Here is a 26,928-nt window from a genome sequence, read left to right on the forward strand (position 1 = left end):
ACAAAAGCTGGCTCCTAGCTACTATCAGTTCTGAAGAAAGATCACTCGACCCAAACTATTAATTCTGATTTCTCACTACTGATGTTGCCAGACCTGCTTAGCTTTTCCAGTAATTTCTGTTTTCGTTTCAGTAATAAGAAGGCTTCATTAATGTCTTGTCAAAGTGTTTTAAATTTGAATGTATGACTGTGAGGGTTGTTCTTGACTGTGACATCCATAAGGAACATAACTGAAGTAAACAGAGATATTGAAGATTATGTCATTATATTTCCTGGAGCTGATATGTCTACACTTTGAGGACTGGGGTTCATCTGATTGGATACATGATGGCAGGTCTGCCAGTGTGAATGGAGAACTTTGAAGCCTATGCTGACAGCTGTGGTTGTTCCTGGATAGGCCTTTGGTGATGCAGAAAGCTCAGTGATGGGCCTCATTGCTGCACATTGCTGGTTCTTTGGTGACGGAGACTTTCAAGATATTGCCTGATAGAATAGTAAAGGCACATTATGAAGTCATATTCCAAACATAGCTTTCCATCAATTGAGACTGAAGTTTCGAAGCAGAAGAGGTGGCTTGACAGAAACTGACAATACTCTGTCAGATAAAAAATGAGATCTGCAGATGCTGGAGATCACAGTTGAAAATGTGTTGCTGGTTAAAGCACAGCAGGTCAGGCAGCATCCAAGGAATAGGAAATTCGACGTTTTGGGCATAAGCCCTTCATCAGGATGAAGGGCTTATGCCCGAAACGTCGAATTTCCTATTCCTTGGATGCTGCTTGACCTGCTGTGCTTTAACCAGCAACACATTTTCAACAATACTCTGTCAGAACTTGCTAAGATTTTTGATTTGATTTATTATTGTCACGCGTACTTAAGTGCAATGAAAAGTTTCGTTTTGCTTGCAGTACAGTAGATCACAAAATAAAAATCACAGGGTGATTGAACAGAGTGAGGAATACAAAGTTATGGCTGCAAAGAAGGAGTATATAAAGCAAGATTAACATTAGATTTGAAATTACAGAGGTTTATTCAGAAGTCTAATAACAGCAGGGAAGAAGCTGTTCTTGAACTTATCGATACGTGTGTTTAAGCTTGACGGAAGAGGTTGGAAGGGATTGTAATGATGTTGGTTTCCTTTCAACTAAAATGAAATGGAGTCATTGGATGAAAGGTTGGCTTGCATAATGATCTAGTATGTGTTCACTTTTTGCAGTTTCCTCGGCTCCTGGGCAGAGCAATTCCCATACCATGGAGTGAAGTATCCAGACAGAAGGCTTTATCCCCAACAGTTGGTGAAGGTCCTTATGGAAATGCAGAATTTCCTTGATAAGGGGGAGTGTAAAGGCTGTTTCCATTCGTCAGAAAACCTAGAACAGGGAGTCACTACTTAAAATTGGGGGCGGGCCATTCAAGACAGAGGAGTGAAGAAATGTTTTCTCCCAGAATCTTTAAAACTCTCTTCCTCACAAAGTCATAGGAACAGAGTCTGTGAATATTTCTAACACAAAAGTAATGAAAAGAAATTCTTGATAAAAGGATGGGTTGAAAAGCCATAAGTAGTCAGGAATACGGAGTAATTAGGTCACTCATAATCTCTGTGAGTGGCACAGCAATACCGATGGTACGAATGGCTTACTGCTGCTCCTGATTTATTTTTTTTGCAAAACCTGTTTAAATGTCCCACAGCTGGGCGGCACGGTGGCACAGTGGTTGGCACTGCTGCCTCACAGCGCCTGAGACCCGGGTTCAATTCCCGACTCAGGCAACTGACTGTGTGGAGTTTGCATGTTCTCCCCGTGTCTGTGTGGGTTTCCTCCGGGTGCTCCGGTTTCCTCCCACAGTCCAAAGATGTGCGGGTCAGGTCAATTGGCCATGCTAACTTGCCCGTAGTGTTAGGTAAGGGGTAAAATGCAGGGGTATGGATGGGTTGCGCTTCGGCGGGTCGGTGTGGACTTGTTGGGCCGAAGGGCCTGTTTCCACACTGTAAGTAATCTAATCTAATCTTAAAAAAAAGCTCTTCAGTGTGTTCAATGCAATAAAGAAGAGGTGCAGTTTGGCTTACCCCAGAAGTCCTGCACTCCAAGGACCCAGCTGGATGAAAGGTATGCTGCACATTCTGAGGCCTCCAGCATTGGAAGTTGGGTTCAGAATTGTGGGAAACAGACCGAGGGATTAAAAAGTAACTGTGATGGTCAACAAGACCGCTTATGGCCGATATTGGACTGTGATGCACTGAACTCATGTGATACTCAGAAGTTAAGACATGAATTCAGTCACTTGGAGAAATATGATTTGTTAAATTTGTTTCCAAAGTTTATTGCTGTATTTTTGTAAGGCAAGGAGTCTAATCTACAAATTCCAAGCAGAAAGATCATGTACATGATTTTGATTGTTAATGGAGGGTTATCATGAATGATAGCTGATTGTGAGTGTGAGTATCAGATACTGTATTGTAATTAAACAAAAATTAAAAGAAAGACTCTGTATGACACAGGGGTTTCCTAGCCCTTAGGTGAAATGTCACGATACCACATGTAATAGCTTTAGAACCACTAAGAAGAAAGCCCCATTAAAAATTCATTAAATCTTTGTTAAAAATATATTTATGATTGCATGTTGTTCTTTTAGCCTGAAATATGACAACAATGAACAGATTTTGTTTACAAAGTGGGATTAATAAATAACTGCATTAATGAACAAAACAGCCAGTAATAATCCCAGTTTCTTCTCCATTCCTGCACACTGATATTTAACAAAGAACTACTGAATTCATTTTCAACTTATTCTGTCCACAAATGAAAAGCAAAAATGTATTATGTAGAAAAGCCTGTCACACCTCATCACAGGCAGCTAACTTAGAATCTGGCCAATCATGAACCGTCTCTGAGATGTCCAAATACTGACAACCTGCAACTTTTACTTTCCAAGGATGAATTCATGAGGTATAGATGAAATTGTTTTCCATTTAATGTACAATGTAAGATGTGTTTTGTGAATAAGAAGTGCTGACAATTTTGTCAATGTGTCTAAGGAACATGTTCACCATTTACATGAGAGTAGCAAGTGTTTCAAAGATCTTCATTGATCCTCTTTCTTCCAAATTCCCAAGAATTATTCTCCAAGATCACTTCTGTAACTCTTGTTTTGCCACTTTTCTGTCTGCACTGGCCTCTCTCACTCTCCCAATGTCACTCGCACTTCCTGCATGTGAAAGCAGCCCCACAATTGCAGGCAGCTAAGCCAAAGGATGGGGAAGGAATAGTTACCTCAACGTATTCAATTCTCCCCACTACAAGATCCTTGCTGGGTTGTGGATTGTGGAACATGATGCAGCCCCCAAACTGGTCACTCCCAATTTCTTCACCTAAACGTCCCTGGAAACAAGTCTGTGTGGCAAATTCACCTAGAGGCAAAGGAAATTGCAGCTCAAAAATTAATATTTCTAATTGGAAAACTTTTCATACTTATATGCTAAGTGCAGTTAGTGTCATTCGACCACTGTTTTCAGACAAAATTAACCCTTGGATAAGGTAACTCTTAAACAGGTCAGTATGTGTTACCCATTCCTAATTGCCCCTGATAAGATGGTGGACAGCTGCCTTGAATGAATTGAAGGGAACTACACAATGTTGTTAAGGGAGAGATTTCCAGGTTTTGATCCAGTCATTGTAAAGAAAGTGTGATGTAGTTCCATGTCAGGTAGTTGCATGTGGCAGCAGCAGAGTCTGCAATGTCAGTGCTATGAGTTGGCCCAAAGTTGGTCATACGAGTTCTCCCTGTGATCCTCAGAGACACTCAGCAAAGGGCCCTGTCTCCAAGCATCATAGCAACTGGAATGCTTTCATATAAAAGCAAAATGCAGTTGAATCTGTTTTTATTCCAGACTTGCAGAAAGTGCTGGAGAAACTCAGCAGGTCTGGTATCATCTATGGAGAAAGAAACAAATTAATGTTTTGAGTCCAGTTTGACTCTTTTTCTGAACTCAGTGCATTGAAAGATATCGTTTTAAATGAGGAATAATGGGCGAACTATGATACACAGCTAGGAAAAATATTAAAAACGGGACCTACTTGGTGAAAATCTCCAGATTACTTCCAGCGCCACGTGCTAATGAGGGTAAGAACTGGAGGATATGGCAGATGAATGCATGGCTAAAGAATTGGTACAGGGGGCAGGAATTTGATATTTAGATCGTTGGCATATTTTCTGGGCAAAGGTGACCTGTTCAAGAGGGTGGGCTCCAAGTGAATGAGTTGGGCGGGGGCAATATCTTGGCAGCCAGGTTTGCTAGGGCAGCAAGGGAGGATTTAAACTAGATTGGCAGGGGGTTGAGACCCTCACAGCAGGGAGGCAGCATCAACTGTCTCAGGAATTCTATAAATCGGTACACCAGCTCTTTGCTGTATTATCTATCAGACAGCAAGCAGATTATAAAATCATGGATAGGATAAATAGCCAAAATCTTTCTGTCTGGGATGGGGCAGTCCAAAACTAGAAGACATAGGTTTAAGGTGAGAAAGAAGAAATTTAAAAGGGACCTAAGGGGCAATGTTTTCATGCAGAGGGTGATATGTGTATGGAATAAGCTGCCAGAGGAAGTGGTGGAGGCTGATACAATTACAACATTTAAAAAGCATCTGGATGGGTACCTGAATGGGAAGAGTTTAAAGGGATATTGGCCAAATGTTGGCAAATGGGACTAAATTAATTTTGGATACCTGGTCGGCATGGATGAGATGGACCGAAAGCTCTGTCTCCATCCAGTACATCTCTGTGACTCTAAATGCGAAACTTGAAGGAGCTACAGTGATCAAAAATAGTAGCTGAAGAGACAGGTCAGACTGGAACATGACAGAGAGCAAGGAATGTCTATTGGATTAAATTGCATTTCTTTCAATGCAAGGGATCAGACAGATAAGGCCAATGAACTCAGGGTATGGATAGATATGTGGAACTGGAATATTATTGCCATTACAGAAACATGGCTAAGTGAGGTTACAGATGCTTTAGGCAGGACAGAGGTGGTGGAAGGAGAGGAAGGGGAGTTGAATTTTTGATTAAGGTGAGTATCACAGCAGTAGTAGTAATAGTGGTCAGAGCTGAAATAACTGAAGAATCTTCCAATTAGGGTTTGTGGATGGAATTGAGAAATAAGAAGAGGATGCTAACGTTAATGGGGTTGTACTATAGGCCCCCAAATAGTCAACGGAAATTAGCGAAACAAATATGCAGAGAGATTGGGGAGACTTGCAGGCGAAATAGGATTGTCGTAGTAGAGGATTTTAATTTTCCTAAGATAAACTGGGACTTAGGGTGGAATTTGTTGAGTGCATTCAGGAAAGTTTCCTCAAATAGTATAAAGTGTGTCCTACTCAGAAAGGGACAAATGTGACCTACTTTTGGGAAATAGGGCAGGGCAGGTGCCAGAGGTGACAGTGGTGGATCACTTTGGGACCAGTGACTATAATTCCAGTCATTTTAAAGTAGTTATGGAGAGGGAGACAACTAGTGCACAGGTTTAAGTTCTAAACTGGTGCAAGGCAAATTTTGAGTGAATTAGACAGGAGCTTGCAGGGGTTGATTGGAGTAATTTGTTTGCAGGCAAAGGGACCTCTGGCAAGTGGGAGGCCTTTCAAAGTGAGATAGCTAGAGTCCAAGGTCTATATATTCCTGTGAGGGTGAAGGACAAGGTGGGCAGGAATAGGGAACCCTGGATGACAAGACAGATTGAGGCTTTGACCACAAAAAAGGAGGAGGCATGGCTCAGGGTACAGGCCACTGGGATCAAGGGAATCTCTGGAGGTACACAAAGAATACAAGAGTTTACTGAAGAAAGAAATCAAGAGAGTGAAAAGAGGGCACAAGATAACCTTGGCTGAGAAGATTAGGGTGAATCCAAAGAGGTATTTTAAGTATATTAAAGGAAAAAGAATAAATAGAGAGAGTATAGCCCACTCAAGGACCACAGTGGAGATGTATGTGTAGAGCTGCAGGAAATGGATGAGGTTCTTAATAATGTTTTTCCACTGTGTTTATCATGGAGAAAGACATGAAGACTTGGGAACTTGGGAAGGTTAATGCTGATATCTTGGGGACAGTGCATGTCACAGCAGTGGACGTGTTGTATTGTTAGAATGTATGAAGGTGGATAAATCTCCTGGTCCTGACCAGATATATCCAAGAACACTGCAAGAGGCTAGAGAAGTAATTGCGAGGGCCCTGGCTGATACTTTTGCATCATTGTTAGCCATGGGTCAAGACTGGAGGGTAGTGAATGTTGTGCCATTATTCAAGAAGGGCTGCAATGAAAACCCTGGGAACTATCGACCAGTAAGCTTAACACCTGTAGTGGGTAAGTTACTTGAAAAGATTCTGAGGGATAAAATAAATATGTATTTGGAAAGACAGGGTTTTATTAGGAACAGTCAGCATGGTTTTGTGAGTGGGAGATCATGCCTCACAAATTTGTTAAAGTTCTTTGATGAAGGGACCATCAAGGTTGACGAGGGTAGGGCGGTAGACATTGTCTGCATGGATTTCTGTAAGGCCTTTGATAAGGTTCCACATGATAGGCTGCCCTGGAAGATTAGATTACATAATATTCAGAATGAGCTAGCAAATCGGATACAAAAATTGGCTTGATGGGAGTAAGCAGAGGGTAATAGTGGAAGGATGCTTGTCGGACTGGAGGCTTGTGACTAGTAGAGTGTCACAGGGGTCTGTGCTGGGATCATTACCGTTTGTTATCCATACAATGATTTGGTTGAGAATGTACAAGGCATGATTAGTAAGTTTGCTGATGATTCTAAAATAGACGGTTTCATGGACAGTGTGGAATTTTATCAGAAATTGCTGCTGGACCTTGAACAGATGGGGAAGTGGGCCGAGAAATGGCAAATGGAGTTTAATATAGATAAGTGTGAGCACTTGCATTTTGGAAAGTTAAATTAAGGGAGGAGTTTCATGGTGAATGGTAGGACCTTAAGAAGTGTTGAGGAACAAAAGGATCTTGGAGTTCAGGTTCACGGTTCTCTGAAAGTGGAGTCACAGGTAGACAGGGCTATGAAGGCGGCATTTGGTACACTGGCCTTCATCAGTCAGGGCACTGAGTATAGAAATTGGGAAGTTATGTTATAGTTATACAGGACATTAGTGAAGCCGCACTTGGAATATTGTGTTCAGTTTTGGTCACCTTCTTATAGGAAGAATGTCATTAAACAGAAAAAAGTGCAGAAGAAATTTACAAGGATTTTGCCTGGACTCAACGGTCTGAGTATAGGGAGAGGTTGGACAAACTAAGCCTTTTTTTCTTTAAAGTGCAGGAGACTGAGGGCGGACCTTACAGAAATGTATAAGATCGTGAGAGGCATGGTTGAGAGTTTTTTTCCCAGAGTTGGGGAATCAAAGATGAGAGGGCATCAGTTTAAGGTGAGAGGAGAAAGCATAAAAGGGAACCTGAGGGGCAGCGTTTTTCACACAGAGGGTGGGAAGCATGTGGAATGAGCTGCCAGCGGAATTGGTTGAGTTGGGTACATTAACAACATTTAAAAGTCATTTGGACAAATACATGAATAGGAAAGTATTTGATGGATATGGGCCAAGTGCAAGGAAATGGGTTCGCGAGGATAGATATTTTGGTTGGGATGGACTGACTCCATGCTATAGGGCTCTATGATTTTGGTTTCTGAGGAATATTGCTAAGGACAGAAGCTGGGATTTATTTCCATTTCCCACCAAAAACCTTGGTTTCCACAGAGATCAGTATTGAAACGTTTTTAGCAAGGTGTCCAAATCCTACCAGCTCCATGTGGGAACAAAACAGAAATTGTTGGAGAAACTCAGCAGGTACAGCAGCACCTGAGGAGGGAAAGCAGAGTTAACATTTCAAGTTCAGTGGCCTGTCTTCAGGAAGGGAGTCACAGGACCCAAACGCTCATTCTGTTTTTCTCTCTCCACAGATGCTACCTGACCCACTGAATTTCACCAGCAATTTCTGTTTGGTTGCAGATTTACAGCATCCGCAGTCCTTTGTTTTATTTTACCATATGGAACTGGTTTGTTTGCAACAGGCAGCTACAAGTGGAAAGGGTGCGATAAAGAATAACCTGAAGGTGGCTCTATAGATTCCAATCAGCCGATATTGATGGGTCCCTAGAGCGGATGCTGAAAATGGTGGAGAGGGATACAGTCACACTCCCATCAGATATACACCAGAGCAGGATGGGGACTGGGGAGATAGGATGAGTAGATAGTGGCTGTGGACTGGATGACAACAGGGTGAAAGACCTGTTATGAGATGGTGAAACAGAAGATGCAGACATTTCCAATGGCCAAGTCACTCCTCTTCACCACATTTGGCTGAAGAAGTTTTGTATGACCCAATTTATAGTCCCTCCTGTCAATGTACATTAAAACAGCTTTATGAATCTGGATAACCAATGGCTAATGAACGGTTAACCTTACCTGTGTTAAACCCCTCAGGACATGCTTCGATTCGATCATTCCACTCAACTTGATTTGAGCCTCGAACAACAATATTACGGGTCAGTAAACCTACTTCTGCTCTGGCTTCAAACACAACGCCATCAGGCAGGGGGATTGATACTCCCAGGTGCTGATACATGAGTGGCTCAGTTAGGTACAGGATCCGCCCATCATCTGAGACAGCCTCTATAGTCCTAACCTCATTTTCTCTCTGGCTGTGGCTGCAAAGTTAAAGAAATATTTTAAAGACCGAAGAAAAGCCCAAAGAGTTAACGGTGCCTAAGACCAGGAACAGAATGATACACCCATACTGTAAGGGAATGAAATATATTATATTTTCACTGTACCAGTATAAAAGATGGTGATATAAATGATGATATAAAAATGTAATGTAAGGAAGAGTTTAGATAGATTAAACATAGCAAAAATGTTTTCAATTACTCTGGACAGATTTAAGATGACTGGAAAATAACATGGAGGTAACATGAGGAAACCTTCTCTATACACGAGGTATTCTGATGTGAAATATGCTACCTGAAAACCTCAATAGTAACTTTCAGGAAGTCATTGAATAAAAACACATGAAAGGAAAAATTACTGGGATATGGAGTCAGAGAGGGTTAACTGGATTGCCCTTAGTAAAATCTGATATTGGTTCAAAGGCCATATGGCCACCTTCTAGGATTATATGATAATTTAACCTTGTGTAACAAATTTCAATTCAACACAACTGCTGTGTTTTCAGATTGTGTTGAAAGTCTGCAAAATTTCATTTTTATACTGCCTTTCACAACTTCAGGTCCCACAGGAACTAAATATACCAGGTTTCAGGGTTTACAGGATGAATAGGAAAAATGGCAGAGCAGCATTACTGATTAGAAACAAAATTACTCCAGTGACGAGGGAGGATATAACGAGCAGATAGCATTCCGTGGAGATCAGATGGGTAGCACTGACCAACAGCAAAGGATCTAAAACTGCAAAAAGTTTGGTATTTAGATGCTCAGGCAGCAGCTCTGAAGTGATAGATTGTATAAACGTAGAAATTAGGGGAGCAAAACCAGAATAGTATTGATGGGAGAACTTTAACATCAGTGCTTGCTTGCCTTTTCCAATCTATCAGAAAGGTAGTGAATTTTGAGAGTGTGGATGTAGATTTGCTCACTGAACTGGAAAGTTCGTTTTCAGAAGTAATCATTCCAACATCCATAAATGAAGTTGCATTAGAACATTATTTCAATGAGCCACCACACACTGCAGCACAGAGGATCTATGCAGAGCAGAGGAAAGTCGGTGTATTCAAAAAGAACGGATACCCAATGAACATAGTCTGCCAATTTCTGAGCAACAAACCCAAACAAGCAGACAAAGCATGTCCAGAAACCCTAGCCACTCTCTCCTACATCGAAGGCATCTTGGAAATGACTGCCAGACTACTCAGACCTCTTGGCATCATGGCAGCCCACAAACCCACCAACACACTAAACAGCAGCTGATGAACTTGAAAGACCCTATACAAACAACAAGCAAAACTAATGTCATCTACAAAATACCTTGCAAGAATTGCAACAAACACTACATTGGACAAACAGGTAGAAAACTAACCACCAGGATACATGAACATCAACTAGCCAGAAAATGAATGACTGACTCTCATTAGTATCTTTACATACGGATGAGGAAGAACACCACTTTGACTGGGACAACACATCTATCCTAGGACAAGCCAAACAGAGACATGCACAAGAATTCCTAGAAGCATGGCATTCCAACCTCTATCAACACATACGTTAACTTGGATCCTATTTACCACCCCCTGAGAAAAAGAAAAGGAAATGACATCATAGGAAATCATCATCACCAACCCAAGAAAACTCAAACATATAAATAGGCGGAGGGCTACATCACCAGTGTTCATTCGGAAGCTCACTGGAGATATTACCTGGTATGGTGATGAAACGTCTAAAAAATGAACCTTCCAGCTCAGTGAGCAAACCTACCTCAACCTGAGCTACAAATCTTCTCAAAACTCACTATTTCGAGAGTGTGTCCAGAATAATTTCCTACAGCAATATACCCTTGTTGCAACAAGAAGACAAGCGATATTGGATTTAGTAATAAATAGAGATAATGTGTAAGTACTCAGTTTGGCAGATGAGACCAGTGGCGTTCCATAAGGATGTGCGTTAGGGCCTCAATTTTTCACATTATTTATTCACAACTTGGATAATGGCATAGAAAATGATGGGTCCAAATTTTCTGATGATAAGATGTTGGGTGGCATTATAGGCAGTGTAGAAGATAGCATTAAATTATAAAGGGATATTGCTTGAATAATTGCACAGGCAAAACTGAGAGTTCAATGCAAGCAGGTGAGAGGTTATCCATTTTGGACTGAAAAAGAATAGATCGGGGTACTTTCTAGATGGTACAAAGTCAAAAACAGTATGTCCAAAGAGACTTGGGGGTTCAGGTGCATAAATCTTTAAAATGTAATTTGACAGGTAAACAATTAAGATGGCTAATGTTGGTCTTTATATCCAGAGGACTGGAGTATAAGGATGCAGAAGTTATGCTGCAATTTTACAAAACACTAGTTGACTTCATTTTGAGTACTTTGAGTAAATCCGGGCACCATGCTTTAGGAAGGCTACATTGGTCTTGGAAGGAGTACATCATAGGTTTACAAGGATGCTATCTGAACTTCAGGGCTTAAGTTACAGGGAGAGCTTATTCAAATTAGATCTGTTTCCTCTAGAATTTAGAAGATTAATGTCTGATCTGATCCAAGTCATCAAGATATTAACAGGCAAAAACAGGATAAAGGTAAACTATTTGCACTAGTTGGGTGTTCTAGAAATTGACTAAAAAGTGAGGTCTGCAGATGCTGGAGATCAGAACTGAAAATGTGTTGCTGGTTAAAGTGCAGCAGGTCGGGCAGCATCCAAGGAACAGGAAATTCGACGTTTCGGGCAAATGCCCTTCATCAGGAATCCGAAACGTCGAATTTCCTGTTCCTTGGATGCTGCCTGACCTGCTGTTCTAGAAATTGGGCTATTAGTCTGAGAACTTGGGTCAGATCTTTCAGGAGAGATGTGAGGAAGCACTTCTACACACAAAGGGTAGTAGGTATTTGGAACTCTCTTCCACCAATGGTGGTATATGTTGATCAGTTGGAAATTTTAAATCTGAGAATGGTAATTTGGTTGTTATGCAAAAGTATTGACGATTCTGGGCCAAAGGCAGGAATATACAGTGAGAGGTTATGTTGCAGTTATACAAAACACACCTGGATCCCATTTTGAATATGGTGAACAGATTCTTCCACACCTAAGGAAGGATATATTGGCCTCAGAGGGAGTACAATGTCACAATATATGCTGATCAGTTGGCAATTTTAAATCGGAGAAAATTTTTTTTTGTTAAGCAAAGATAATGAGGGATTTAGGCCAAAGGCGGGTATATGGGGTTAGACCACAGATCAGCCAGGACCTCACTGAACAGCAGAACAGGCTCAAGTGGCTGAATGGCCTAATCCTATTCTGATCTTATGCCAAAATGCTTTTCAATGAAGTATCTTGGAAGTGTACTCAGTGTTGCAATATAGGAAATATGGTAGCCAATTTTATCTCAGGAAGCCTACACAAACCTTAATGAAATAAATAATTGGATTATTTCATGACCCACTCAGGAAACTGCATTTTCAAACCTGTCTACTCCCAGGTTGTCACAAAAGTTAAACATTCTACCAATTTACTCAAATTTCACAATTTTCCCACCTGATGAAAATACTGTCAAATTTTCTGTATTTAACAATAAACTATTAGTTATTATGAAGAAATCAATTCTAACGACAGCAAATAAAACCATAAATGGTCAACGTATAAGTATAAGTATAAGTAGGGAAATACAGTTCAATAGCACCAGTCCACAGGATTTGATAAGGTGTTCCTGTGATTTTTTTCCCAAGACCTTCTGTTCTCCAACCTCCTCGTTTCCAGATTCTTTCAATTCTTTGTTGAAGATACAGGGTGCTTGGCATACTAATGGTACAGTCTTTCAGTCACTGGTTAGAGGCAACATTCTACACATGGTCTGAGAGATTAGCTTGTTATCTTGCAGGTTTTGGTTATTTTCCTGCAGACAAACAGAGAGAGAGAGCAAGCAAGAGAGCGAGAGAGCAATCTGCATTGTTTCACACACTTTCCATCATCTCCCTTAGAAGCAGTCAGATTTTTTTGTTATGCTGATATCTCCTGGCCTCCATAACTTCTACTGATTGTAAAAGAAAATCAGCAATCGATTTCTGGGTATAGCTTGCTTTGCACACTCCAGTAGGACTGTGGCATTTTAGAGAACATCCCCAAGCCACTGTCCCAACCCCCAACAAGTGCTTGAACAAAGCAACAGTGCAAACACAATTCACACTGAGTTCAAGTGCCTTATTTTTACAAGTACAGTCACTCCTTGCATAGTCTTTGTTTAAAACAGTTTTTTTCCCATTTTAGTTCCCAAAACAATGAAAGAAAAATAAAAAGACATGGCCTTTAGAATTATTTGTATGAAACGCTAGTTGAGAGATACATGTTGGCCCAAGTTCCAGGGAGAGTTCCCTTATATTTCTTTGCAGTAGGACCATAGTAATTTTTATATCCACTTGAAAAGGCAGAGGGGACCTTGAGTTAACAGTGCATGAGAAAATCAGCACTTCCGATGATACAGTGCACCCTATATACATCTCTAAAATACTAACTTAGATTTTATGTCTAAGTTCTCGATTGGGGATTTGATGTACAAACTTCAGATTCAGAAACGAGAGTACTACCCTCTGAACTATGAAAGACAAAATTGAACTCATGCTACCTAAACACAAGTATTCCAGAAATACCTGTCACCGGTTGATGCAATGACAATCTTATCCCCTGGTTTCCACGTCACAGCTTTTTGTAAAATGAGATTGGAGGAGCCTGCTTCGGCAGTCTGAGCTAAATGAGTCCAAACTACAGGAACAGGAAGGCCTAAGCAGGAGAGAATAACAAATTAAAAATAAAATTTGCTGCATATGCAACAAAGCCCCATTCCTTTCAATTCTTCAATTGTAAGCTTACAACATGGACAAAAAAATTGACTTGCATTTCTGTAGCACCTTTACAAGCTCAGGATGTTCCAAATGCCTTATAGCCAATGAAGTACTTCCAGCTGCTTTTGTAATGCAAGGGATGTGGCAACCAATTTACACACAGTAGGATTCCATAAAAGCAATGTGATTTTGATCAGATCTTTCTTTTTAGCAGATGTAATCAGATTAACATAAGAAAAAACACAATTGACCATGCTGTATTTGCTTAAGACCAAAAAAAAAGAGCAGAAATTAGGCTATTCAGCCCATCAACTCTGCTCTGCCATTCAATTATGGCTCATAAGTTTCTCACATTTTCTTCATTACCGTTGATCACTTTGACAATCAAGAATCTATCTATTTCAGTCTTAAATATACTCAATGACCTGGCCTCCACAGCCTTCTGTGACAGTGACTTCCATGGATTCACCACTCTCTGGCTGAAGATGTTTCTCCTTGTCTCCGTTCTAACAGGTCTAGCCTTTACTCTAAGGCTGTGCCCTCAGGTCCTAGACTCTCCTACCAATGGAAACTGGGGTTATAGATTGGGTCTTCAGCTAATTAATGGGGTAAGGTGGAGGTAGGGAGGGAATTAGTTCATGATGAATGAGTTGACAGCACAAATAGAAGTAAATGAATATGACTTTATACCTGTCACAGAGATGGGATGGCATGGTGACTGAGACCACAAACCCAGATTCAAATTTATTCGACATGCTGCAAGAACTGGCAAAGATGAAAATGAGGTGGGGTAGCTTTGTCAATAAAAAGGTAGTGTCAGTGTGGTAAAACAAAATAAAACAAAGAACTGTTGGTGCTGGAAATCTAAACAAAACAGATCTTGCTGGACAATCAAATGGAATTTTAACTTTTTGGAAAGGGGATGAGGATTTAAAAACAGGGAAGTCTGGTTAAAACTGTACAGGATGTTGGTGAGGCTGCACTTTGGCATTGTGACAGTTCAAAAGAGATTCACTGAGCTGATGCCTGGGATGAAGAACAGTTAAAAGAATGAGGGGTGATCTTATTGAAAAGGCTCTGAGGGAGCTTGACAAGTTAGATGTTGAGAAGATGTTCCCATTAGTGGGGGATTCTCAAACTAGGGGACATAATTACAGAACAAAGTAAATTGAAGTCACCATAGACCTCGAGGACCATAGAGCCTCTTGCATTAGAGAAGGACATTTGGTAGTGGCTGAATCTGAGGGTCACCACACCTCAGGAGAGGGAAGACCTTGAGAAAGGGATTCATTGGCTGGTCACCTCAGCCAATGAAGGAATAACAGCACACTTATTTAAAACTGGATGTGAAGGAACTTCTTCTCCCAAAGGATAGTGAAGGCCTAGAATTCTGTACCCCAGAAAGCTTTGGAGGCTAGACCACCAGAAGTATTTCAAGACAAGCTGGATAGATTTTTAAAATACTGTAATTGGGGAGCTGAGAACAATGAGGAGCTGGCATGAGAGAGAAGTTGAAGCCTGGGGAAGATAACCCATGACTTTATTGAATGGAGGGGCAAATTTGAAGGGCCAAATGGTCTAGTTCTGCTTGTATTTATGTTCTTAAAAATGCTACATAAATGCACGTTTTTGTCTTTTGATGTTTATTTTGGGAACTTCAATTTGCACTCAAAGACTTACCATGAAGGTCCAGGGTTCCCTCTCGAACAGCCAGTGTCTTGGCTCCATACAGGGGCAATTCCTTTGCCCGGAGGTGACCATGCAGTGTGATTATTGCCTTGTGCTTGAATGGGGCGGACTCTGTTCCAATCTGGGAAATGGTTGAAAGCTAGTTTAATCAGCAAGTACTTTCAATATCCTTCTCTACAAAAGTAAATTACAACCCTCAGCATCCATACTGTTATGAAACACCCAGAAAATGGGATTTGTTTCTTTTTCCACTGTGCTGGAATTGCAAATGATCATTCCCAGCTTTTGGTGGGGGGAGTGAAGGTGAGGGTTGTTGGGAATAATCCTCATAGAAGGGGCTGTGTGAGGCATTCATGGCTCTGAGTCTCAGAACGTTTAGCCTGTAATTGGAATAAACATAGAATCAGTAGTTGCTGCCTTTGATTTGTAGTCAAGTGGGGTCTGTGAATGTGGATCTAATCCTGGAAATGATGCACCTGAGATTCAGATCCTTAACATCCCTTTGTCTCTGGCCAGAAACATGCAGCAAAATAAATAAAAATCAAAAGCTTTCAGTCACTTCCTTAATGAAACTGTTACTGTGAGATTCAGCATTGTACTCACAAATGACCCTCATTACCAGGTGGGCATCTTGTATCACCTTGTTAATTTCTCATTTGTCGAATAATCCTGTGTTGTGTGGCTTTACACTGGGCTAGAAAGCCAATAGGACACATTAGATGGGTAGGGTTGAAACTTATTGAGCCTTTTGCAACTTTTTGTACTGGTGCAAAGTCAAGGGGTAACTGATAACAGGGAAACATTAGCTGATGGCCATGGCCAATGAGGACTACTTGAAAGAGGTGAGCTGAAACTGAAGTGTCAGCTGACCAAGAAGAGAGTCCAGACAAAGCAGAGGCCAGAGAATGATGAATCTTCTCATTCCACTGTCTTCCTCTGTAGCTAATGTGGCAGAGACCACCATTTCCAGAATGGGACTCCTGAGCATGTGCTTAACCCCCATGGCACAAACCATCATTGAGTGAGGCAGAAGGTCAACATCACTCTCATGCTGCATATGTTTCTTTCACCAATGAAGTATCATAGAATCTAAAGCTCAAGAGAAGGCCATCATCTGTTTCTCCACCCCCTTTCTTCAATCTTGTTGTTTCTCTTTTCCAAATTCTTGTTCACATTTCTTTTAAATGGTGTATAGAAAGCTTATCCAATTTGCACCCAGAAACAATCTTCTATGTGTTGTTACCTGGAACACTCCTCCATCTGTGATGAGAATGTTTTCTGTTTGAAGCTCAATGTCGGCTTCATCAAACACAAGGGTTCCACCTGTGGACAGAAGGAATATTGTTTGTTGTTTAACGTTGACTGTGCTTACAGGAAATGCTGGAGAAATTCAGAAGTCTGGCAGTCTCTGTAGAGAGAGTAAAAACAAGTTAAGGATTTGTGCCCAACATGACTCTTCTTTGGAAGTGAAAGAAAAGTAAAAATGAGATTGATTTTACACTGTTGCAAAATATTGGATGCGGGGTTGGAATAAAAATAGGGAAGATTGGGACAGAATAGAGGATAGGAGAAATAAATGATAAAACACAGGATCGCCATGATCGTATTGAATGCAGTAGCTTGCTGAAGAGGTTGAATTACTCACTCCTGCTCTTGCTAGTTCTGATGTTCCTAAAGGTTACGGAATGTCATTCCCTATTATGTTATGTTTTGTTCCATAACATTTTGCCATTTTCAGAGCTATTGGGAAAAAGTAGTGGCATGGTACAAATGGATTAGTTCTTTGACATGGCCAAACAGGCTATTTCTGTCATGTAATGATTCAAAAATGAAGAATTTTATACCATTCAGTTAAGGATGCACAGGCTGGAGTCATTTTCTTCAGATTTGACTGGATGAAGGTCCCTAAGATCATCATGGGTAGGCATCAAGATAATTTTCCTCATGTTGGTGAGACCAGAATTAAGACCCATAAAAAAAAAGATAGTCACCCCATAAATCCAAATGGGAATTCATGAGAAACTTATTTACCCAGAGAATGCTGAGAATAAGGAACTGATGATCACAGAGCATGGAGGAGATAAATAGTGTTGATAAATTTCAGGGATAGCTAGATAAACACATTAGATTGAAATTATTGGAAGGATATGAGATGAAGAGAGAGTGGGAGGAGGTTTGCGTGGAGCATAAAACCCTGCACAGAGTAGCTGAGCTGAATAGCCTATTTCTGTGCTGTAAAGTCAATGCAATTTCTACCTCTGTGCTTCATTGGTGCTACACATGGGAAACACTAGGTATCCCAGGTTGCTGAGGGAGGCAAGGGAGGAAATAGCAGGGCATTTGCAAAAGTTTTCAATTTCTCTCTGGCCACGAACAGTTGCCAAAGGACTAGAGGACAGCCAACATTTCTACCATTATTCAGGGGAGCAAGGGAAAACCAAGAAATTGCAGGCCAGTTAGTCTAACCTGGGTAATGGGGAAACTATTGGAAACAATTCTGAGGAACAGAATTAATCTGCATTCGGAGAGACAGGGATTAATTTAAAACAGTTAGCGTGGTTTTGTTAAGGGAATGTCATGTCTGACCACTTGATTGAATCTTTTCAAAAAGGTGACCAGGCGCATACATGGAAGCAATATTTAACTGGATCCAGAATTGGCTGAGCAATAGGAAGCATGATGTGCAGCACACAAACCAACAGCCACTCTCAGACAACTCACCAGAACAGAGGACCCGATACCCAGCATGAACAAAACCAATGTAGTATGCAAAATCCCATGCAAGGACTGCACAAAACACTACATAGGACAAACAGGAAGACAGCTAATGGTCCGTATCCATGAACACCAACTAACCACAAAACGACACGACCAGCTATCCTTAGTAGCCACACACACGGATGACAAGCAACATGAGTTCGACTGGGACAACACTACTATTATAGGACAAGCCAAACAGAGAACAGGCAGGGAATTCCTAGAGGCATGGCACTCATCCACAGATTCTATCAACAAACACATCGACCTGGACCCAATAAATAGGCCACTGCAGCGGACAGCTGGAACGGACAACTGGATGCGGCAGAGGCAAACCACTATAAATGCTGGGGGAAACAACACAGAAGCACTTCACAGGAGGCTCCCAAGCACTGAGAATGTCACCTAGCCAGGGGACAAAACGTCTGCAACACAAATTCCCAGCTCGGCGAACAGAACCACAACAACGAGCACCCGAGCTACAAATCTTCTCACAAACTTTGAACAGGTCTTAGAGTTCAAAGCAAGAAGATTATACTGGAACTGTAAAAAAACACTAGCTAAACCACAGCTGGAGAATTGTATGCAGTTCTGAAATCCATATGAGAGGACAGCTGTGATAACACTGGAGAGGGTGCAGAAGAGAATTACCAGGATGTTTCCTGGGCTGGAGAGTTTCAGTTATGAAGAGAGATTAGATAGACTGAGGTTGTTTTCCTTAGTATACAAGCAGGAGGCTGGAAGAACACAGCAATCCAACAGCATCAGGAGGTGGAGAAGTCAACATTTTGGGTATAACCCTTCAGGGCTGGGAGAGGAGGTGAGGGGAGCTGGAGACAAGGTGGGGGTGGGGGGGGGGAGAACTGCTGGGGGCTTTGGGTAGGGAGTGGATCGGACAGGTGATGGGTGAACATAGGTACAGGGTACAGCTTGGTTGATCGATGGCAGGAATGAATCTGATTGGTGACTGGAAGGAAGGCTCACTATGTAGAATGAAAGGGAGGAGGAGGGGCTGGCAAAGGAATGGGGGGATATGAAGGGAGGTTATTTGAAGTTGGAGAACTCACTGTTGAGTCCTCAGCTCTATAGACTTCCCAGGTGGAAGATGTGGCGTTCCAGCATCTGCAGTTTCTTGAGAGGGAACATGATTGAGATGTACAAAATTATGAAGTTAGAGACAGAGTAGCTAGGAAGAAACATTTTCCTTTGATGGAGGAATAATGTGTAGGGCACAGATTTAAGGAAAGGGGCAGGAGGTTTAGAAGGGATGAGAATAAAAAGCTTTTCACCCAGAGGGTGGTAGGAATCCAGCATGTATTGACTGTCAGAATCGTAGCGATAGAAACCCTCAGAACACTTGAAAATATTTAGATGTGCATTTGTGATGCCAAGGCATAGAAGGGTGGTATGGTGGCTCAGTAGTTAGCACTGATGTCTCACAGCACCAGGGACCCAGGTTCGAATCCATCCTCGGGTGACTGTCTGTGTGGAGTTTGCACATTCTCCCCGTGTTTGTATGGATATCCTCTGGGTGTTTTTGTTTCCTTCCACAGTCCAAAGATGTGCAGGTGATGCTGGATTGGCCATGTTAAATTGCCCATAATGAGCAGAGACGTGCTGATTCAGTGGGTTAATCCTTGGGAAACACAGTGGGTCTGGGTGGGATATTCTTTGGAGGGTCAATGTGGACTCGATGGACTGAATGGCCTGCTTCCTCCCCGTAGGGATTTCTATCTTATAAGGCTATGGATCAAGTGCTGGAAAGTAGGAATAGGTGGTTGCTTGTGACCAGCGTGGACACAGTAGACTGAAGAGTATTTATTGGTACTGTAGGTCTCTTTGCATCTATGACTAACTTCTGGTCTGTCCACCACGTATCACTACAGTCACTCTTGCAGATACAAATCTACTGGTAAGCACAGGACTAGTGCTTTGTTTCATCACCACATGTTGCAAGTGCAAAGTGGAGAGTGAATTTGGAGCCCTACCTTCTCTCACTCTCAGTTTCCTGGGACTAGTAACACAAAGGCAAGCCTACAACTATACATATGAAGCCAGGATGAACAGCAGCTCTCTGGCTGCATCCTGCATCTGATTGAGAATCCTCTCTCTTCAATATCCTGCAGACAGCTGTTGGTGAGACACAGGTTCAACATTCACTCTTAAAAAAAAGTTAAGCTTTTTAAGAAACAGCACAGCTGCAGGCAATGTTCATGGCTGGTGGGCGGGGGGTGGTGGGGAGGGGTGGGGAATGCCACAGTGGTAATGCTCCTAACTCTGGGCCAGAAGAGTCTGGTTCAAGTCTCACTTATTCCAGAGGTTTGTCATAACATGTCTGAAAATGTTGATTAAAGTATCCACATGGACATTGCTTCCATTTCTAGTATGAAAACGTGATTTAACGTCTTCCGCATTTCCCCTTATGCACACCCCATTCCCCATGTGGGGCCTTCCAACATTTCCACCTTGTCGAGTTCAGTACAAAACAGAGGATATTTAAGGGCAGTTAAAAACAAAACCAACTATCTCAGTTCCAACAGAACAGAACAAACCAAACCCGTGAGTTCAGTTATCTGCAGCTTCCTTCTGGATGTCTTTGGGTTCTTTACATTTGGGCTGCTCATTACATTTTTTGCATAGGACCTTCACAAATGGATGAGAACGGAGACTTCAATCCAATGGAAATGATAGGCCAAATGGCCTTTTTCTGTGGTGTAACCATTTCATTAACTTGAGGTGTAAAGGTGAGTCCAATGTGCTAATGCATTGTGTAGCACAGTCTTTCTCAGTATCAGATCCTGCTACTTGGGCTGTGCAGTGATACTCTGATTCATTAATGAGGTTTTAGTGTAATTACCTTGAATGACAAGCATCTTCAGGACAGGGGTACTTTGGTCCAGGAGTATAGTCTGCCCTCTGGTGATAACGACAAGTGAGCCTGCCTCAGGAGGTGTGTCACCTCCCCATGTGTAACGTGAGGACCAGACATCAATGTAGTTGAAATCTGCATTGTCCTGAAACAAAGAACATCCTGGTTGAATACAGACAATTCTAATGGCCCTGCACTGTTTCCTGAAATATAGGTATACCTTTTTCAAAATCACTTCAATCAAAGCATTTTTTTCAGACAATGTTTATGAATAGAGACTTTGACAGTTCCTATAGGTACCCAACCCCTCAACTTGACAGGTTTACCCAAAATCAAGTGTAATTTCAGTGTAAATGGAGAAATTGTTTTGTCCTCCATTTTCATCCTTAGCACTGCCCATACATTTTCATATGGGACAAGGTCACTAATTCTGTAGTCAAAGGAAATGTAAAAATAAACACATAAGCGCTTTGAAAGCTCTTCCAGTTCTAATTCTGATGGCACTGGAGAATGGAGACTTGCTACACTTTTTACTGCACTCCTGTACTTGAGTACACGTGATAGTAAGACCTATTTCTAATGCCAACCATGTCTACCTCTTCAAACCTCAATGTGTGGAGTCTCCAGGGCAATCCTGGAGGGTTGGCAACTCATGTCTCAGTTTGAAGGTTAAATCATCTTCTGCCAAGAATTAATCCCAGACCCGGAACTGAGCCCGGAATTTAGAAAGGTACTACACTGCTATCTAACTGATGTCCCAGTTTCCAATCCCCAGCACCAAAATATCCATCACTTTGCACCAAGAAGACAAACTCCATCAGCCAGATCTCAAGCCTTGGGAACACACTTTCTCTTACCAGCTTGGCGATGCCATTTTCCCGTACGCTCACGATAACTTTAGTTTGTTGTGATGGAAAATGTGCACCGGTAACACACACAATGTTGGTTTCATTCACAGACTGTATCTCACAGGGAGTTTCAGCTATAATGACATTATTCTCACTTATGTCTGAACTGAGAGGATAAACAAAACATTGTTAGAGAATTATATCTTTCTGGCAAGTGACATTCACCGTTTCTACAACAGAGTTACATTGACAGCAGGTATTTGACATTATGCACAGATAACATACATTAAAACAACTTTCCATCCTTTATCCGCTTTGTTTTTATTCATGAAGTGGTATTGTTGATTTTAGAGATACTTTTGAATGCAAACATTTGAATTTTTATTTAAGATTTTTCAATTGTTATGTGGATTTCCTTTAAACAGCCTGTCTGGATCATGAGAACAAAAAAAGGACTGGCTGAGTTGGAATTTCTGCAGATGTTATGTTGATATGCAATATTTTTGCTTTGTTTCCAAGCCAATGGTGAAAGCGTAGGAAATTAGGAATTGTCAGAGGAAAACAGACCAGGGAAGAACTTTGTTTATCTTCTCCCTACCAGGTGGTCACTGATGTAATGATAAGTGATTATTCTGCTTCAATTAGTCTCCAGTTTTGGAACCATAGCTCCAAAGTCGCCTATTTTGCCTGAACAAAGCTACAATCACTGTATGTCATGTCTCAAATAATGTACATTGTATACATAGAAACTCTTTCCAAACTTTAAATTTATTGCCTTTGTTCAATAATAGAATTTGTGTGTGACTGGAAAGGCCAACCTTTGTTGTCCTTGAATAGAATTTTTTTAGGTCATTAGAAGTTAGCAATATTGCTGAGAGTCTGGAGTCACTTTTGTCCAGACCAGGTGAGGATAGCAGGTTTCCTTCCCTAAAGAACATTGGTGGACCCTTTGGGTTTCTACAACAATCAATGATCATCATCTTGGCCATAACTGCAGCTACAATGCAGATTTATTAAGTGAATTTAAATTGCACTCTATGTTGTTGGGTCTCTGGAGTACTAGTCTAGTTGCATTACCACAACACCATTGCTTCCTCTTTAGTAATCTATTATTAAATTCTCACTGATATCTTAAATTAAACTTGTAGGTGGAGGATACTTGTTCCCTTGTTTGGAGTGTGACATGACTGGCAGTATATTTCTGACCTGTGGTCCATCATCACTCCAAACTGGAATCTTGAAGAATGAGATGTAATGCTATTAGTCTGACAATGCACACTCTGAGGTATCAGGTAGCAAGTTGGAAGTGCACCTCAGTGAGGAATCACAGGATTCTGGGAGGGGTGCCTGTGGCATGGTGACCCCCAGAATAAACTCACCACCAGTCCTCTCTCTCTCTCTCTTTCTATCTTTCTAATGAGAGAGCAGCCCCATGATCCTCTGGGACTATCGTGACTTTACCCAAAACTACACCACCATGTTGTCACTTCTGCAAGGTCTGTCCTGTCAATGGAATGGGTGCTGATTTATTGAGTATGACTATGTTAAGCTTTTGCTGGATTAGTCGGTGGGACAGCTCTCCCAATGTTTGCACAATATTTTGAAAATGAGGAATTAGCAAAAGCTGTGTTTGCTGTTTTTGATCAGTGTGTCTACATCATTGTTGGGTGATCTGTCCACTTTCATTCCCTTGCTTTGTGGTAGCTTGATTAGATTACTTACAGTGTGGAAACAGGCCCTTCGGCCCAACAAGTCCACACTGACCCGCCGAAGCGCAACCCACCCATACCCCTTACCTAACACTACGGGCAATTTAGCATGGCCAATTCACCTGACCCGCACATCTTTGGACTGTGGGAGGAAACCGGAGCATCCGGAGGAAACCCACGCAGACACTGGGAGAACGTGCAAACTCCACACAGTCAGTCGCCTGAGTCGGGAATTGAACCCGGGTCTCAGGCCCTGTGAGGCAGCAGTGCTAACCACTGTGCCACCGTGCCGCCCAAAGAAGTGAGGATAGATATGCTCTGGTTCTAGAGTCACAGATCAGACCAAGTAAGTTAGCAGATGTGTTTTTTGTGACAGATGACAACGCTCATCATTTAGTTAGCTTTTAATTCAAGATATTGATTGAATATAAATATCATTACGTGTAATGGTGGGTCCTGAACCCATGTGCCTGGGTGTTAGCCTGGGGTTATGGATTACCAGTCCATTGACATTACCCCTACACTTCCACTCCATGCTATGAGCATTTAATATAAAAATCTGTTTTTAGTTATAATTAGCAGTAATGGCTACTGCGAATGCAATGGACATCTTAACTCACCTGAAACCTGACCCTGTAATGGTCAGTTTGGTGCCTCCCCCAGTTCCTCCTCTCCTGGGGTTAATGGTTGTAATTACGGGGGTCAAAGCTAATAGGTAGGTGAAGCCATTAGACACTTTGCTTGAATCATTACCGTTTACAACAACCACGTCACACGCTAGCTCAGGGTCAGTACCTGTGCAAGGAAGTTTTAAAAATGGATAAATTCACAAGTTTCCAAGGCAACAACTGATGGTAACTCTTAAGACACATTTTCTTTTAAAAATGTATTTGGTTGATCTCCACAAAATGATTGGAGGTTTGTTTGGATATTTGGGACCAGGATTCAAGCTGAGAGGCCTAGTAGTTTTTATTTACCATATTTCACCAAACCTGCCTTATTAATTGACATTTCAGCCCTTACGGTGAGAATCACATTTGATTTCCATCACATCTACCCCATACCATTCGTGAAGCAACTCATCATGCATGGAGATCCCAGAATTCACTGCATCTCTAACTTTGGCAACATATTTATAAACCTATTTTGCGCATTCAGGCAAGCAATGGTGCAGTTTCTGGTATTTGTCCTGGACAAGGCAAACAAGAGAATATTGGCATCTAGCATTGCAGTCAGTAACCTGGAGGTCCTGTTGAATGGACTGGTACAAATGCAGGACTTCTTCATCCCCAGCACCAACAATGCAGCCTACGACACCATATAATGTCAGCCCGAGGTTTTCACCCAGGTTAAAGAGTGTCAGCTATCTGGAGGAGTGCCCTGTTCTGTAGGAAGAATGTCAATGCCCTTCTCTACTCTGTCAACACAAGTATCACCATTTCTTTCTGCTACCTCATACTTCCTCTGTCTCCTCGATTGGATTTGCCTGTTACCACCTCATACTCTACTACTCTCACAAATTCTTCACTGACCTTCACCCACCGCAATCTGAAATACCACTCACTCTGTGAGCCCTCTGCAATACCTACCCACTCGCTTGTGACACCTCCCATTCTCTGGTCAGCATAGATGGGTTGGACCGAAGGGTCTGTTTCCATGCTGTACATCTCTATGACTCTATGATAATAGACGCGCCTTTCACTTTAATCCTCCAGAATATTTGCCACTTTCTTATTTCCAAGAGCAAAACAGCCTAAAATAAATATGAACATTCAAGACAGGCGGCGTGCTGCCAGTCTTTTGGATATGTCCCCTTTATCAGCAGAAGATCATTATTCTGACTGTCCTGAGCAGTACCTGAACTCATATTGGAGGCTGCCCTTACTGTGCCAGGATACCCTGAGCAAAGAATGCCCTACCCCCATGACTGCACTGATGCCTGCAGACAACTGTAACAAGCTTGCTGGCTTTGTGTTTGTACTAAATGACAGAAAAGACAGGAGTAATATGATTCTTGTATTCCTAGCTGAGGGGTCAAAACACAAAAAGGGCAGGCAGGGAACTGCATGGCAGGGATGCTGAGAGTATCCAAGTCGGGTCAAAATAAGTGAGCACTATGACAACAGCAAAGAGCTGTTACAACACGGCAGTGAACCCCTCTGCTAATTAAATCAACACCCAGAAAAGCTCACTTCGCTTCGCATCATAATCTGTTCAAATATGAGTGACAGAGCACTCCCAAATTCCACTATTTAAAGAAATAACATCAATTTACTTTTTAATAAGAGTAAACATTAAACAATAACCATTCACAACTCTAAGCCCCCCCTTCTCTTAACTGTTCATTACCTGCCTCCAATTCTATAACAATATGCTGTTCCAATAAGACACTTATTAAAATTACATCAGCTTAATTTCAAAACCACACAGCCACTGTCATCTTCTGTGACTTCACTCTTCTGGCAGCTGAATTCCCTGGGTCGTCTTCTTTCTTTTTACTGTGAGTATGTTTCATGTGAAAAGGTACCTTTGATAGAGTGTTTTTCCTAATTTTCAGTTTATATCTCAATGGCAGTTACTCTCTCTCTAATTTTCAAAATATCTGCATTTTTATATCCTCAGCATTGAATTGTCTCATTGGTTTGAAGTTGGCAAAACAATAAATTCAAACATGATTGGGTTTTAGTAAGTTGGGGCATAATTCAAACAGATTGGTTAAATTTGAACTGTTGTCAATACAGGAACCAAAACTCAAGTATCCATTTCACGGCCAAATGTTACAGATTTTCAATTTCCAGTACACTCTGAGGCTGCCATCTACTCATATACACAGGTGCTTGTAATCTCTCAGCTCAGAACAGCATTCACTCTCTCTTACACCTTCAACTTCATAACAGAGCCCAGAATTGCAGTCTGGTTCAGTCCAAACTGGGTGTTTTTCCCTGAGCATAAAGTCTTTGCTGTAGCATTATCATGATAATAGCTGATGCAGCCCAAGGTGCAGCTTGGAAGTACATAAACATCTGATGAGTTGATTAGAGGTATGCCATGACAGTTCACAGAGTTTATGGATATCAATGTTCATGGGTGTGGGGTTTGTATGGCTGGTGCCCATGGAACTTGTCCAAGATGTTAATGCTCAGTGTCCAACATAGAGGTCTTTTAAAGCAAGTGACGTTTTAAGTCTACCAAGAACCTACTCTGGCTTCTATGTCATGTTTTCCTGATGGCAAGTTTGTATGATGAGTTGGTAAGATCACAATCCATGGAGAGTTGGCTGTTAACAAGGTGTTTAACAAGCAATAATGAGTATCAATGGGAAACTCACTGCTGTCTGGTGAGAATCTTGCCATGCTGCTTGAGAAAAGAGTACAGGATGCAACTGGATGCTCTTGATGTCAAATTGGGATTGCTGAAAGTTTCACCTAACTCATCTCACTATATCTTGTTAAATTTCTGCCCACTTTTTGATTTTGTTTCATGTTTTTAA

General features: G+C 41.5%; 1 protein-coding gene across 1 annotated transcript in view; it reads right to left on the reverse strand.

Annotated features, from left to right (window-relative positions):
• The window catches only part of LOC132815185 (fibrocystin-L-like), a 213,570-nt gene that overhangs the window by 84,556 nt on the left and 102,086 nt on the right, over window positions 1-26,928 (reverse strand). Inside the window, 8 exon segments of the mRNA XM_060824000.1 lie at window positions 3,269-3,405; window positions 8,466-8,707; window positions 13,375-13,504; window positions 15,247-15,376; window positions 16,499-16,578; window positions 20,870-21,026; window positions 21,739-21,895; window positions 24,059-24,233. Coding sequence (XP_060679983.1) covers window positions 3,269-3,405; window positions 8,466-8,707; window positions 13,375-13,504; window positions 15,247-15,376; window positions 16,499-16,578; window positions 20,870-21,026; window positions 21,739-21,895; window positions 24,059-24,233 — 1,208 coding nt within the window.

Source organism: Hemiscyllium ocellatum, chromosome 4, assembly GCF_020745735.1.
Source record: "Hemiscyllium ocellatum isolate sHemOce1 chromosome 4, sHemOce1.pat.X.cur, whole genome shotgun sequence".
NCBI lineage: Eukaryota > Metazoa > Chordata > Chondrichthyes > Orectolobiformes > Hemiscylliidae > Hemiscyllium > Hemiscyllium ocellatum.